At 34.8% G+C, this 13022-nt stretch overlaps 1 protein-coding gene across 1 annotated transcript; it reads right to left on the reverse strand.

The window, feature by feature from the left end:
* Positions 1 to 10228: 10228 nt before the first annotated feature.
* Positions 10229 to 12490, reverse strand: LOC109244600 (uncharacterized mitochondrial protein AtMg00810-like). Its single transcript, XM_019411716.1, has 4 exons — positions 12448 to 12490; positions 11142 to 11307; positions 10772 to 11099; positions 10229 to 10651 (listed from the first exon to the last, which is right to left on the reverse strand). Exons 1-4 carry the CDS (start codon positions 12488 to 12490, stop codon positions 10229 to 10231), a joined length of 960 nt encoding a protein of 319 aa, XP_019267261.1.
* Positions 12491 to 13022: the final 532 nt, after the last annotated feature.

Genomic DNA, 13022 nt, shown 5'->3' on the forward strand with positions numbered 1-13022 from the left:
GGGGGTGAGAGCTAAATGACTCAAATTAAGATATCGTTTTATTGACGTTGCCTTCTCCAAGTAGAATATATAGTCTAATTAATAAATAATAATTTTCATAATATCTCAGCTATATTCTTCTTTATTTTTTGCACATTAGGTAGACAAGTTGATAATCCACTTGTGACAGATCCGAATATGCTTTGTCAAGTTATCTAAAGACTTGAGATTTGGTCTACCTCATTCATGCAAGCAATAGATTTTTGTCTAAACATTTTATCTAACAAAATCTTTAAATTATTGTTATTATTAAACATTTCTTTCAATTTCGTCAACATTTGTGATAGAAAACACATACAAAACAATGAACACCATTCCATTGACTGCATGCAAATATCAAACCAATTTTTTCCTTAAATGGATAAAATTACATAATATTATCTTTAAAAATTTATTTGCACTCGATTTTTACACTAAATCAATCAATGAATGACACGTTTAGATGACAGTCATCGGAAGAAAAAAATAAATAAACCATGAATTCTATAAAGCCTTTTGTGATTAAAATGTATAAAGAATTTTTCCGTCAATAAAAGTGGATAAAAAAAAAATCGACAACATATAAAAGAAAGTTAATAGTAGGACAAATATTTTGATCAAGATTGGAAAAGTAAATAATTTATGGGGGTTGGTTATTCGATTGGTGTTGGGACCGCTCAAGTTGCCTCATAAAATAATAAGTCCGCCTTAGAAATCAACATAACAAATTATTTGGGTTCATGCCTACTCGAAAATGCTAAGAGACATCAGAGTTCACACATACGAAAAATATTAATTTATCGCGATTAAATAATTAAATAAGATAATAATATACATCAATTGTACTATAAGAAAGGTGGCCGAGTTGGTTGCGCAGGGAACTTTCCAAATGGAAGGTATAGGGTTCAAAATCCACTTGCATAAACTTTCTCAGTCGGGTCTGACGCACTGGCTTGCCTAGTGCAGTTTACCTTTTTGTGTAGTTTACGAACTATTACATAGTAATGAAATTTATCCTATGCGCACCCATTCAAAAAGTATTACACAAAATCATCCACATATTCATATACCAACCACATTTGTGATAAATGTTATTAATTTCCTCTTAGAAGTGTTGTCCCAATCTTGACAATTTGCTAGTTTAGGAGAAGGATACTACCATAGATAGGAAATTTCCTGAGGAGTTGAATTAGATTAAGGAAAGTGGTCTCTCTAGTTTCTTTCTCCCCTGTCTCTTCCCATTGCACAAAAGTCCAAAACACATCCTCTGCAACCATTCATTTTTTTTGTTCAATCACACCACAAATTTTGTCTTTCATATGTATTTACACGTGAAAAATTAGATCGCGTGAGCTTTAAAGATAACGACGTATACAAAAAGTAGCGTCAAGTGAACTAAGCTTTCGCTATGATTGGGTTCTATAGAAGGACCGAGTCATATTAGGTCAATTGTACCTAATATTTTTGCTAGAAGTTATTTTCACGACCTGAACTCGTGATTTCCTAATCAGATAACAATTTTAGCATTGCGCCAAATGATAATAATGACTATACACGCAAGCAACAATAGATGTCTACGATTTATCTTCTAACATTACTGGTATTTCGGTTCTCGACTTCAACTTTAGATGTCCTAAATTGATTTTAGTGGTCAATTGACTAATAGCCTGTTTGGCCGAGCTTCTTTTTGGTCAAAAGTGCTTTTTTTTTTTTTGCCAAAAGCACTTTTGGCCAAAAATTGAGGTGTTTGGCCAAGCTTTTGGAAGGAAAAAAAGTGCTTTTGAGGAGAAGCAGAAGCAGTTTTAGAGAAGCAGAAAAAAGTAGTTTCTCTCCAAAAGCACTTTTTTGAAAAGCACTTTTGAGAAAAATACACTTAGAAGCAGTTTTTTAAAGCTTGGCCAAACACTAATTGCTGCTCAGAAGTGCTTTTCAAACTAATTAGCCAAACACAAACTGCATCTCACCAAAAGTACTTTTGAGAAAAGCACTTTTGAAAAAAAACACTTCTCAAAATAAGCTGATTTTTGCAGCTTGGCCAAACGGGCTATAAATTTTGTAGTTTTATTTCACCTCAATTAATGTGTAGAATTAAAGGTAGGTACTCACTAAAGTAGTATGAAGATACCACTGCATGATCAAAGATTCACTTCCAAAATCAAATTAAAGCTAATTTTGGATGAGTACGTTTTGGGTGAAATTCAAAAATAGCTAGATTTACAATTGATAATAAAAAAATAGCCACAGTTTCAAAATTAATCGATATTTAGCCATTTTTCATGTAAAGATAAAATCTGAACAAAAACACCATTAAAAATTCAAAATATTCCAGTATAATATGCTGGAGTTCAAATTTTTTACATATGAGCTTCCAGCATAATATGCTGGAATTTTATAACATGCTGGAGTTCCATCATAATTTGCTGGAAGTTTATATGCAGGAGCTCCATAATCCTGCATATTATGCTGGAAGTTTCCATGTCCTGGAGTTCCAACATAATTTGCTGGAAATTTATACGCATGAGCTCCATAATCCTGCATATTATGCTGGAACTTCTCGTGTTTCAGCAAAACAATGACTATTTTTTAATAATTTTGTAAACCGCTGATTATTTTTCGATTACCAGTTCGAAAAATGGTTAGCCAGTGATATTTAACGTACCTTTTAGTATGAAGTGGGCCAAAGTCCAATGAGAGAAGTTGGACAGAGAGCCCAACTTACGGTCGTTAGCCCAGATTAGTTGGCCCATAAATGTCACTGGGCCATTACTCCCATCACTGCTTCTCTACAATTGTAACTGGGGGAAAATATTAAGGGATTAATCATAATAATCAAGAAAATAGTACTGGTTTTATATACCTAAGTTGGAATTTTCTTGATTTTGGTTTTCTAGTTAGTCGTATTTTTTGCTGCTAAACCTAAAGCATTAAAAGAATATAAGTATTATAATTGAAGGAATGAGGTATTTTCTATTATGCATTTCGCAATTCGCATGAAAACTATTTCCTCAATGTTATAAATAGAATTTTATTTATGGTGAATGTCTATATTTAGAGAGATTCTAGGGTTTATTATTTGGTGGCTAAGTCACCCTCTGATAATAGGTGAATTTGACTATAATCACACCTTAAATAATCACCTTCTTGTGTAGTTTTAATGCTAAAAGTGATGACAAAATGCTCTCATTAGTGCTTTTCATGATTTGTAGGTGATATATGTATAAGGAAGGCTAAGGAGCAGTTTTGGAGTTAAAAGTGATGAAAAAGAGGCCAACTGTGAAATTTCCCAAGTGAACCAGGCAAAACAGGCCGAGGAATTCAGAGTACTGGATCCACCGCGGTTCCACCGCGACCGCGGCAGAACCGCGGTGGGAAGCAGCTGCAGAAGATGTGAGAATCCGCGAGGGTGTTTGGCCGCGGTTCTACCGCGACCGCGGCAGAACCGCGGCAGGCACAGAAACTTCAGGGACCAAAGTGTCAATTACGGGATTTTTAGACCTAAAACCTATTTAAAACACTAGACTTCGCCCAAGAGAGGCATGTATTGATTTTTTTAGGTTTCTTAGCAAGGAAAACCATTGTGAGAAAATACTCAAAACATCTTTCTTCTTTTCTTTTGATTTTATGATGAATTCAATCTTAGTTTATTTTCCCATAGCCATGAGTAGCTAAATTTCTTGTCTAAGGCTTTGATGGAACATATTGGGTGATGAACTTCTTGTTTATGTGAATACAAATTGCTAGTTTAATCTTTATTTGTTCAACTTCGTGTTCGTTGTAGTTAATTGACAGGATCCTCAATTAGCTGTGCCTATTTAGTGTGCATAACTTGGAAAAGAGTGCAGATTTAGGGTATTGTTGAACAACATCATTCCTAGATTATTAGAGGAATCTATAATTGCGGGTTTAAAGGCGGGATTAGGGATAACGAAGCCTTGGGTGTAATCTAAAGTGAATTGTGCTAAATAAAGTAAGCTAGTGTATTTCGGAAGAGTGCAATAGTAGATTACTGTGATTACTCGGGAGAGATTTGCAGTAAGATTAGCGTTCATGATTGATAAAGATGTGTGGGTAAATTTGTATGAGCATAAGCAGAAGGGATTCCATCAATATGGGAAATCATTGCCTTAGCTTTTTCTCATAATTGTTTACAACCTTATTAATTTAGTTACAGCCATTTAGTTACTTGCAAGCTAGTCGTTAAAGAACACTCAACTGAGAATTTGAATATTTGAGAAGCTGGTTCTGAAGACTTAGTGGGTTTGAAGATAGTGGTTGATAGGTTAACTCTCTGAGGATTCGACCCTGGGCGTAATACTCGGGTTATATTTGCAACGTCCGCATTGTCCTGTTTATAAGGCATAGTTGGGCGTGATCACCCTCTCACTATAAATAGAGGGTTCTATTCCATTGTAATTCACTCCAAAAATCAATAAGAATTCTCTCTCTCTACTTTTCTCTGCAATATTGTTCTTCTACTTTTATTGTTTTATAACACGTTATCAGCACGAGACTCTAACCAATTGAGTAGAAGCTTTGGATTGAGCATAATCATTGTCAATTGTTCCATGAACTTCCTTCATGATTAAATTCTGGATTTAAGGTAAGTATTTTACTGTATTTTTCTCTTATATTCTATATTTTGATTTTAAATACAAGCAAAGAAAATAAATTTTGATTATAACTCTAATGGAGTTTGTAAGAAATTATAACCACCTGAAGTGGTAAAATTTCTATGCCTCGCCATGATCAAATTCATGTATGATTGTGGGCAAAGAATTGAAAACCCGTCCCATTGAATTTGCTCCATTCTCATTCCCTTAAGAGAATGTGATAGCAGTATGTGATAAGTCTGAAAGAAGACAAAATTATTACTATGAATATATCAATGGATATGGACGTGGCAATAGACGAAATTATAATCGTCATCATTTGTGGTAATGAGAACAATAACGATTCTCAAAATAATCCTTCTCTCTGTGAAAGTAATATTTGTCATCGATTTGACATGAGATTTTATAAAGCACATATAGATGATTATTGGCCATTCATGATGTGAATGTGACAACATCTTATTCATGAATACATATTCATTCTTCAAAGAATATGAACGTGCTAGTGGTAGTGAATATACCACACTCACCTCTAAAAGAAGGTTTGAGATGATATAAGAAAATAATGTCATTATTATGGCATGAATGGTCATTGGTCACGTACCTATTGTACGCCAAAATATTTTGGCATTGTGATTGTTAAAAGACAACGGTAATGCAAGAAACAGATCTTGCATATAATTTTGACCATGACGATAATGGTATAACTTTCTCCTTGAAAGAGATATATGACTATATGGATGTTGATGAATTTGTGATAGTACAAAATTAATTGAGAACTCATTTGGAGAAACACAATTAATTACCAATAAGGTATTGTGTTGTAGTAAGTCTCAAAGAAACTTATTCAGTTTCCAAAGTATACGCGAAAGCGGTTGATTATATTGCGACTATAAATAAAGGAAAGATTTAATATCTTCTATTAGTACAACTTGTAGCGGGGTAATATGTATGTGAAAAGCTACCCGCTTTATTCTCCAATTTGTACTACATAAATAAAAGAATACCACAATGAAGTGGATATTTATTGATATAAAAACTCATATCATAATAAACTTGAAGTTTATTCATAATTGCACACATCATGGTGTAAACCTGAAGTTTATCAATATTGATAATTTATTCAGTTGGCATAATTGGTTTAGCCATATCAATTTAAGTATGATGTGCAAAAAATAAAAGAGAATTCACATGGGTAAATATTAAAGAACTAGAAAGTTCTTTACGAACTCTCTTATGTTGTTTGTTCTCATTAATAGACCAACTAAAATTGGGATTGAATCCCATGAATGCTGAAAATTTCAAAGGTGAATATGGGCCCATTCACCTGCCATGTATACCACATAAGATGCATCTATGATATGATTACATGTGCGATTATTAATAACCCGCAACATGGTGTTTTGCGAGGTAACTTGCTCAATAATTTAATTTCGAGCATAATTTCCAGATTTTCTATTCAAGAAGTTCATCTTGATAAGTTGGTTTACATCACAGTTGGTTTAGCAAAATGATTTATTAAGTGCCTCCACTTAATAGCTAAACTATTGCTTATGAGAACAAAGTTATATATATCAGTTTGATATACGTTATATACGAAAGTATATTATTTTCTCCCCTCACAATTGGTTCATGGTCAGGAACCAAATAATTCCATCTTATTATTATTGATGTGCGATGTATATTTTGATTAACACCATAACGCACAAAGGTGGATTCTCAAAGTTGAGGTACCAAGTTAGTTTTTCTAACATGAGGGGGAGACATGATAAACAGTTGAAAAAAAGTTACATGGAATGAATTATTATTTATACATCTCGATCCTCGAATAAAATAATATGAACTTGAAGTTCATAAAAGGATAATTCATGTGCAATTTATTGCAAAGCATGCCAGATGCATTTGCTGACCCAAAGAAAGTAACTATATCTCACTGCAAATGCTCCTATCGGAATAAGTCCTAGAAGGACAAAGTCTATGGTAAGCTTAAAGCATATAGACAAATTGGTTTCAAATAAACTTCTTAATATAGAAGATGAGCAAATGATCAAAATGATCATAATAAGGAGGCAAGTGATCTAGAAGATCACATGACATAACACTTCATAAAATCTCAGGAGAGATTCAGGTACCTGAAAATATGAATGAAGAGATCTCTATGTCATGTCTTTATGAAAATAAAGCTGGAACCGATATAAAATGTTCGTCGACGACATCTATGTTAGCGCTAAGTATAGATGAGGATCTTAAGTATGTCGAATATAGACACAAAAATACTGACCAAATGAAAGAGACACAATTCGAATAGAATTTGTTTCATACGAAAGACATATAGTTTTGGACCTTCAGTTCAAACACTTGAAAGTAGGGCTGTGCATAATTTGGTAAATACCGAATTACCGTACCGAAACCGAAAATTTTGGTATTTGGTATACGGTATTTTGGTATTTGGTATGGTATTTGGTTTAAGTTTTTAAAAAAAATGGTATTAGGTATGGTATTTGGTATTTTAAAATAAAATACCGAAATACCGATACCGTACCGAAATATATATTATATTACACAAAACATATATTATCAATTATAACAAAAATATAAAAAATCTAAAATTTTACTTTCTTTTATTCTCTAAGTTCATCAATTAACTATAAACATAACAAGATATTTCTAATGATCAAATATTCTTTTATGTATAATTTTCTCTATTTGGGTCGATATTTGCTAGTTTTGGACAAAACTTTTGTCAACAAACATTAATAGTTTTGTATTTTTGAGTACTTTAATTAAGAATATTAGAGTCTATGGCTCTATGCACTAGTTAGTATTCAAACCGAATAAACCGAAGTTACCGAACCGAATATACCGAAACCGAAAGGAGAAAAATCGAACCATACCGAATTTAATTTGGTACGGTATTGGTATAGGATTTTAAGAAACCGAATACCGAAAATACCGAACCGAAATGTCTAAATACCGTATCGTACCGACCGACGAACACCCCTACTTGAAAGTATAAAGTCAATGGTATGTGCAATCAATTTTCGATATCTTATATGTCTAGCATGACATGAAAACTTGATATGCATCTAAAGTCCACTATATGGTTTATTTACTATACTTATATGGCAATCCATGAACGATTTAAAATGCTGATAGCATATGCAATTCTTGGAGAATTGTTTGGTCACGAATGACCACATCCTAAGTGCAATTTGTGCACAAAGGTATCTTGCTATAACTATAAGCATGATAATGTGATAGCGAGGATTTTCAAGGTGCAATATATTCATTCAAGTTAATATGGCTGATTTGTTCATCAAATCTCTACCAAAGATCTTTTGAAGATGGTGCACAAGATTGGAATGCAAATGCTTAAGGATGTGAATTGATGCTCTCATCAGGGGGAGTTAATACGCGTTGTACTCTTTTTCCCTTACAAGGTTTTGTCCCACTGGGTTTTCCTTGCAAGGTTTTTAATGAGTCAACCAAAAGGCGTATCATTAGATATGTGTACTCTTTTTCATTCTCTAGAATTTTTTTCCCACTGGGTTTTATTTTAGTTAAGGTTTTAATGAGGCATATTATCTGTTGAATAGACATTCAAGGGGAGTGTTATAAATAGAATTTTATTTATGGTGAATGTCTATATTTAGAGAGATTCTAGGGTTTATTACTTGGTGGCTAAGTCACTCTCTCCCTATAAATAGAGGGTTCTATTCCATTGTAATTCACTCCAAAAATCAATAAGAATTCTCTCTCTCTACTTTTCTCTGCAATATTGTTCTTCTACTTTTATTGTTTTATAACACTCAAAGCGATATGTTTCCTCAATAAATATCTTAGCGTTCTACACAAAGTTTTTCGAAAAACATTTTCTTGAATACTTTCTACTATTTGTTTGCACATAGTGTTGTTCAAAATCAAATAAAAGGCCTTTAAGTTGTTCTATTAGGGGTCATTTGGCACGACAGATAAAGCAAAATTAACTCTGGGATAAAAAAATTGTATGCTTTATTTACTAATTGTGGGATAAGTTATCTGAGGATTAAAAATAGCACCAGAATAATTTATATCTGCCAGAAGGTGGAATAGTAATCCCGGAATAAGTTATCCCAGGATAAAACAGTAAAATTGACAATTTCAGGATTTATACAACATATCAAACAGTCAATAAGAAATAATACCAGAATAACTAATCTCAACATAACTAATTCCAATATAACTAATTCCAGCATAACTAATCCCAGTATAACTTGTCTTTAAACCAAAAGACTGTTATGAACCCGCGTGACTCAGTATGGGATTATGGGCCAGAAGTGTGCAACAAAGTTGATCCAATTGGGAGTATTGGGCCTGGAGCTAAATTGAGAAGAGGCCCAATGACTAAACAGCCGAATAGAATGCTAGGACATTATATTTGGGATCCAGGGGAATACAGGGCATGCGAATTATGTTAAGCTTCGGCTCAAGTCTGTGCTTCTCATCTCCTCTTCTGAATCTGTATCTCATCCCCTTTCTTCTTAGCTTGCTGTTGTAGTTTCTTTTCTCATCTCATCTCTATTCAATATTAGTATTATTTTCTATTGTTCTACGGATATTTATTGTAATTCCGTTTGGTGAGTTAATACAATCAATAGGTTTGGATTTGTTATAAAGACCCTTTAGGGTGAGTGCGATTTTGTATTGTAACTTCTATTTTGATAAACTAAAATATCAATTTGTGTCAACTGGTGCTGCATAGATTTTGTAAATATATCCATAGTACTTTATTAGGAAAAAAAATACATTTATCTAATTCGTGTGACGTTGTTCTTTATTCAAGTTTGACGTGAATGCTTAAAGATACAATCAAATATGGCAAAATACCTCATTGAACTGTACTACCACGTGTTTACTTCCCTGCTCTTGATTCTTTTTATTTCCTTTTAATCAATCTAGAATACTAGATTATATTACCTTCGTTAATTAGTTCAATAATTCTCGCAATTCACCCTAAATCATATCTTTACCACAAAAGTTCAAAACGTGTAAAGTGTTGACTTTAGAGAGAGAAATTCTGAAGAAGGCAAAATGAATTTTTATTCGGTTGAATCTGTCTTTGTTACAAGCAGAAAAGGAATATATATACATCTCACTAGCTACTAACCGCCTCACTTGTATCACTAGCTAACCACGTGTGTAATGAAAAAGGAAATTACATAATTAACCTATTCTAGAGACTACTCAAACTATATGATACAGTTGTAGCTTATGACCAGCCCATGTGAGAAACAAGAGGAGTCTGATGAAGGCCCAATAGGCCCCAATAGCTGTTTTTACCCGCATAGCCCAACGTGGTCATTTATCTTATTTAATCGTAGTCAGTTGGAAGAAACCCTAGCACTTCTTCACCTTCTTCATTCAACCTGGGTCCGGTGAAATATCACCGACACCCCCCCCCCCCCCCAGTTGGAGGGGACGGAAAGAACACCCAACTTTCCTAGTAGAACACGATGAAGAGATCCAAAAAGGGGCTTGGTAAAGACATCAGCGAGCTGGTGGTGAGAAGGGAGAAAAGAAAGAGAGATGAGACCATCTTGGAACTGTTGCCAGACGAAATGTTAGTCAAGCTCCACATGTTTGGTACGCTCGTGAAAGACGGGGTTTTTAGCGATGTGGATAGCAGCCTGACTGTCCGAGTGAAGAGGTACCGGTAAAGAAGGAACGATAGAAAGGTCATCGAGAAGACGAACGAGCCAAGGCAACTCGATAACAACACGCCTCATCGACCGGTACTCGGCCTCTGCAGAAGACAAAGAGACGGAAGACTGTTTCTTGGATTTCCAAGAGACAGGACAACCTCCCAAAATGATGAAAACCCCACTAACTGAATGACGACTATCAGGGCAAGAACCCGAGTTGGAGTCGCAAAAAGAGATTAAGTCAAGAGAAGGATCAGCGGACATGAAAAGTCCCAAACCAGGATCACGAAGAAGGTAACGAAGACAATGATGGGCAGCAGAAAAATGAGGCTCACGAGGATCCTATATGAATTGATTAAGACGTTGAACGACAAAGGAGATGTCAGGATGAGTATGGGTCAAAAAATTGAGTTTCCCCAATAGTCGACGATAGAGCAGAGGGTCAGAAAGAGGGGCATCAACCCCGTCATGGAGCTTGGAAGAAGGTTCCAAAGGAGAAGAAGCAGGAGATAGACCAAGACAATCAAATTCAGTAAGGAGTTCTAGGGTGGACTTGCGTTCACAGAGAATCAGACCAGATGGCTCACGAAGTACTTCCATGCCCAAAAAATAAGATAAGTTCCCCAAGTCCTTTATCTCAAACTCCTGATCTAGAAAATGTTTTAAATCATTGAGCTCCTGAATGTTGTTATCTGTGAGTAAGATATCGTCCACATAAACAGCCACCAAAGAGACAGAATCACCATTCTTCTCGTAGAAGAGAGAGTAGTCGTTTAAGGAGTGAGTAAAACTTTTGAAATTAAGGGCAGCAATCAAGCGGGCATACCATTACCTAGAAGCTTGACGAAGCCCATAAAGAGATTTCGTCAGGCGACAAACCAAATTAGGAGCAGGGTGGTCTAGGTCAGCTGGAAATTTCATATAAAGCTCTTCGTGTAGATCCCCATGTAAAAAAGCGTTGTTCACATTCAATTGATAATGACCCCAAGTTTCCTTGACTGCAAATAGCAAGTGTACACCTAATAATGGTCATTTTTACCACAGAAGAGAAACGATTCCCTCAATACAGCTTAACTCCGTCAAGCCTGTACGAGTAGTGAAGAAGTATAGAGCACTTTGGTTGGTTGTTGACCAACGGAAAGCATGGGAGAAAAAAAGAGAGAACTCTTTCTTTTTTATTATGATTGGGCCCTGCGGTGGTAGAACCTCGTGAACCAGGCGTACTACTGAACTTGCTTTTCTTCTCTTATGACATTTCGAGGGTTTCTGTAAAATTAATCCATTCTCGTTGAGTGTCTCCTCGAATAAATAAACGAGCCTTGAGACTTTCTACACTTCCATCAAATTTAAGTTTAACCTTGTAGAACCACTTACAGGGTAGTGCTTGTGAGCATGTAATTTTTGCCCAACCTAAAATACTCCTACAAAATCACAAAATAGATTTTGCATTTTTATTTTACTTTTACTGAATTTTTAGGGATATTTGTTTAATTATTTGCATTTTTAGTTGTATTTTTGCATGCATTAAAGCATAGAAAATACCTCAAAAATATCAAAATTCCATGCATTTCATAGTAGGTTATGTTTTCGTATTTTAGGATTAATTTAGTTAATTAATTGCTTCATTAAAATAAAAAATCACAAATTTTGCTCATTTTTACATTTTTAGCGTTTAATTTTAGATTAGTAATTTTCTCTTCATTAATTTAGCATTAACTAATTTTTGTAAACATTATAAATAGATAATTAATTTAATTTTATAAATTAGATTAATTTAGAATTTAATTTAGAATTTCAATTAATTAAAGAAAGAAAAGAAAACAAAGAGAAAAAGAAAGGGAATTGGAAAAAGTTTTAATTTGGTCCCGAAATTGGGCCAAAATTGTTTCTAAGCCCAAAGTCCCTGTCATCCGCCCCGGCCCAACCCCTTTTACCTTGTCCAGCCTCCCCTTTAACACCAAACGACGTCGTTTCTTTAGGTCGAATTTCAGCCGTTGATCTTGTGTGATCCAACGGCTGGGAACTAATTCATATCCCCCTTATAGCTGTCCTAATACAACCCCAAACCTAGAGACCCCTCCTCATTCTTCTTCATCTCCCTCTAAGACTCTAACCCTAGCCGCCTCCAAACCCCTCACCTCCACAAACCGGCGGCTCCGCCGCAAATACCCCCAACCCCATTCAAATCCCTTCCCTATAATTACCAACACCTCCCCACCCATAATCCGGCAGTGCTTTGTCCAAACAAACACCTATGCTCCCTAATTTTTAGATCTAGGATTACCCCTTCATCTTTTTTTGGCAAGAAATGAAAATGGTGACACAAAGCACTAGCCACTAGGGATTTTCGGCCAATGCTTGCGTCACTATTTCCATGGCTAGTCAAAATTAGTTTCGGGTGGATATTTATTTCAACAAAGAGGTTTGGTAATTTCACCCATGCAAGGGCCGAGAATTTGGTACTAGATTTCTTATTTGTTTATTTGTTTAAGTATCGTTGTGTTTGTTAGCTTAGATTATTGGTTTTCATTTTTTCATTATCAGTATTGTTAGGTCGTTTTTTTAATTTTGATTTTCTTTTTCTGTTTCTTTATTTCTGCTTCTTCTTCTTCTGTTTTCTTTCACCAAGGGCCTTGGTCAAAGGCCCCAACAATTTGATAGGGGTATAACGGGCCTTGTAGCCTAGTGTTTGCCCGAAGAAGAGGGGGTCTAA

The sequence above is a fragment of the Nicotiana attenuata genome, unplaced genomic scaffold (assembly GCF_001879085.1).
Source record: "Nicotiana attenuata strain UT unplaced genomic scaffold, NIATTr2, whole genome shotgun sequence".
Lineage (NCBI taxonomy): Eukaryota > Viridiplantae > Streptophyta > Magnoliopsida > Solanales > Solanaceae > Nicotiana > Nicotiana attenuata.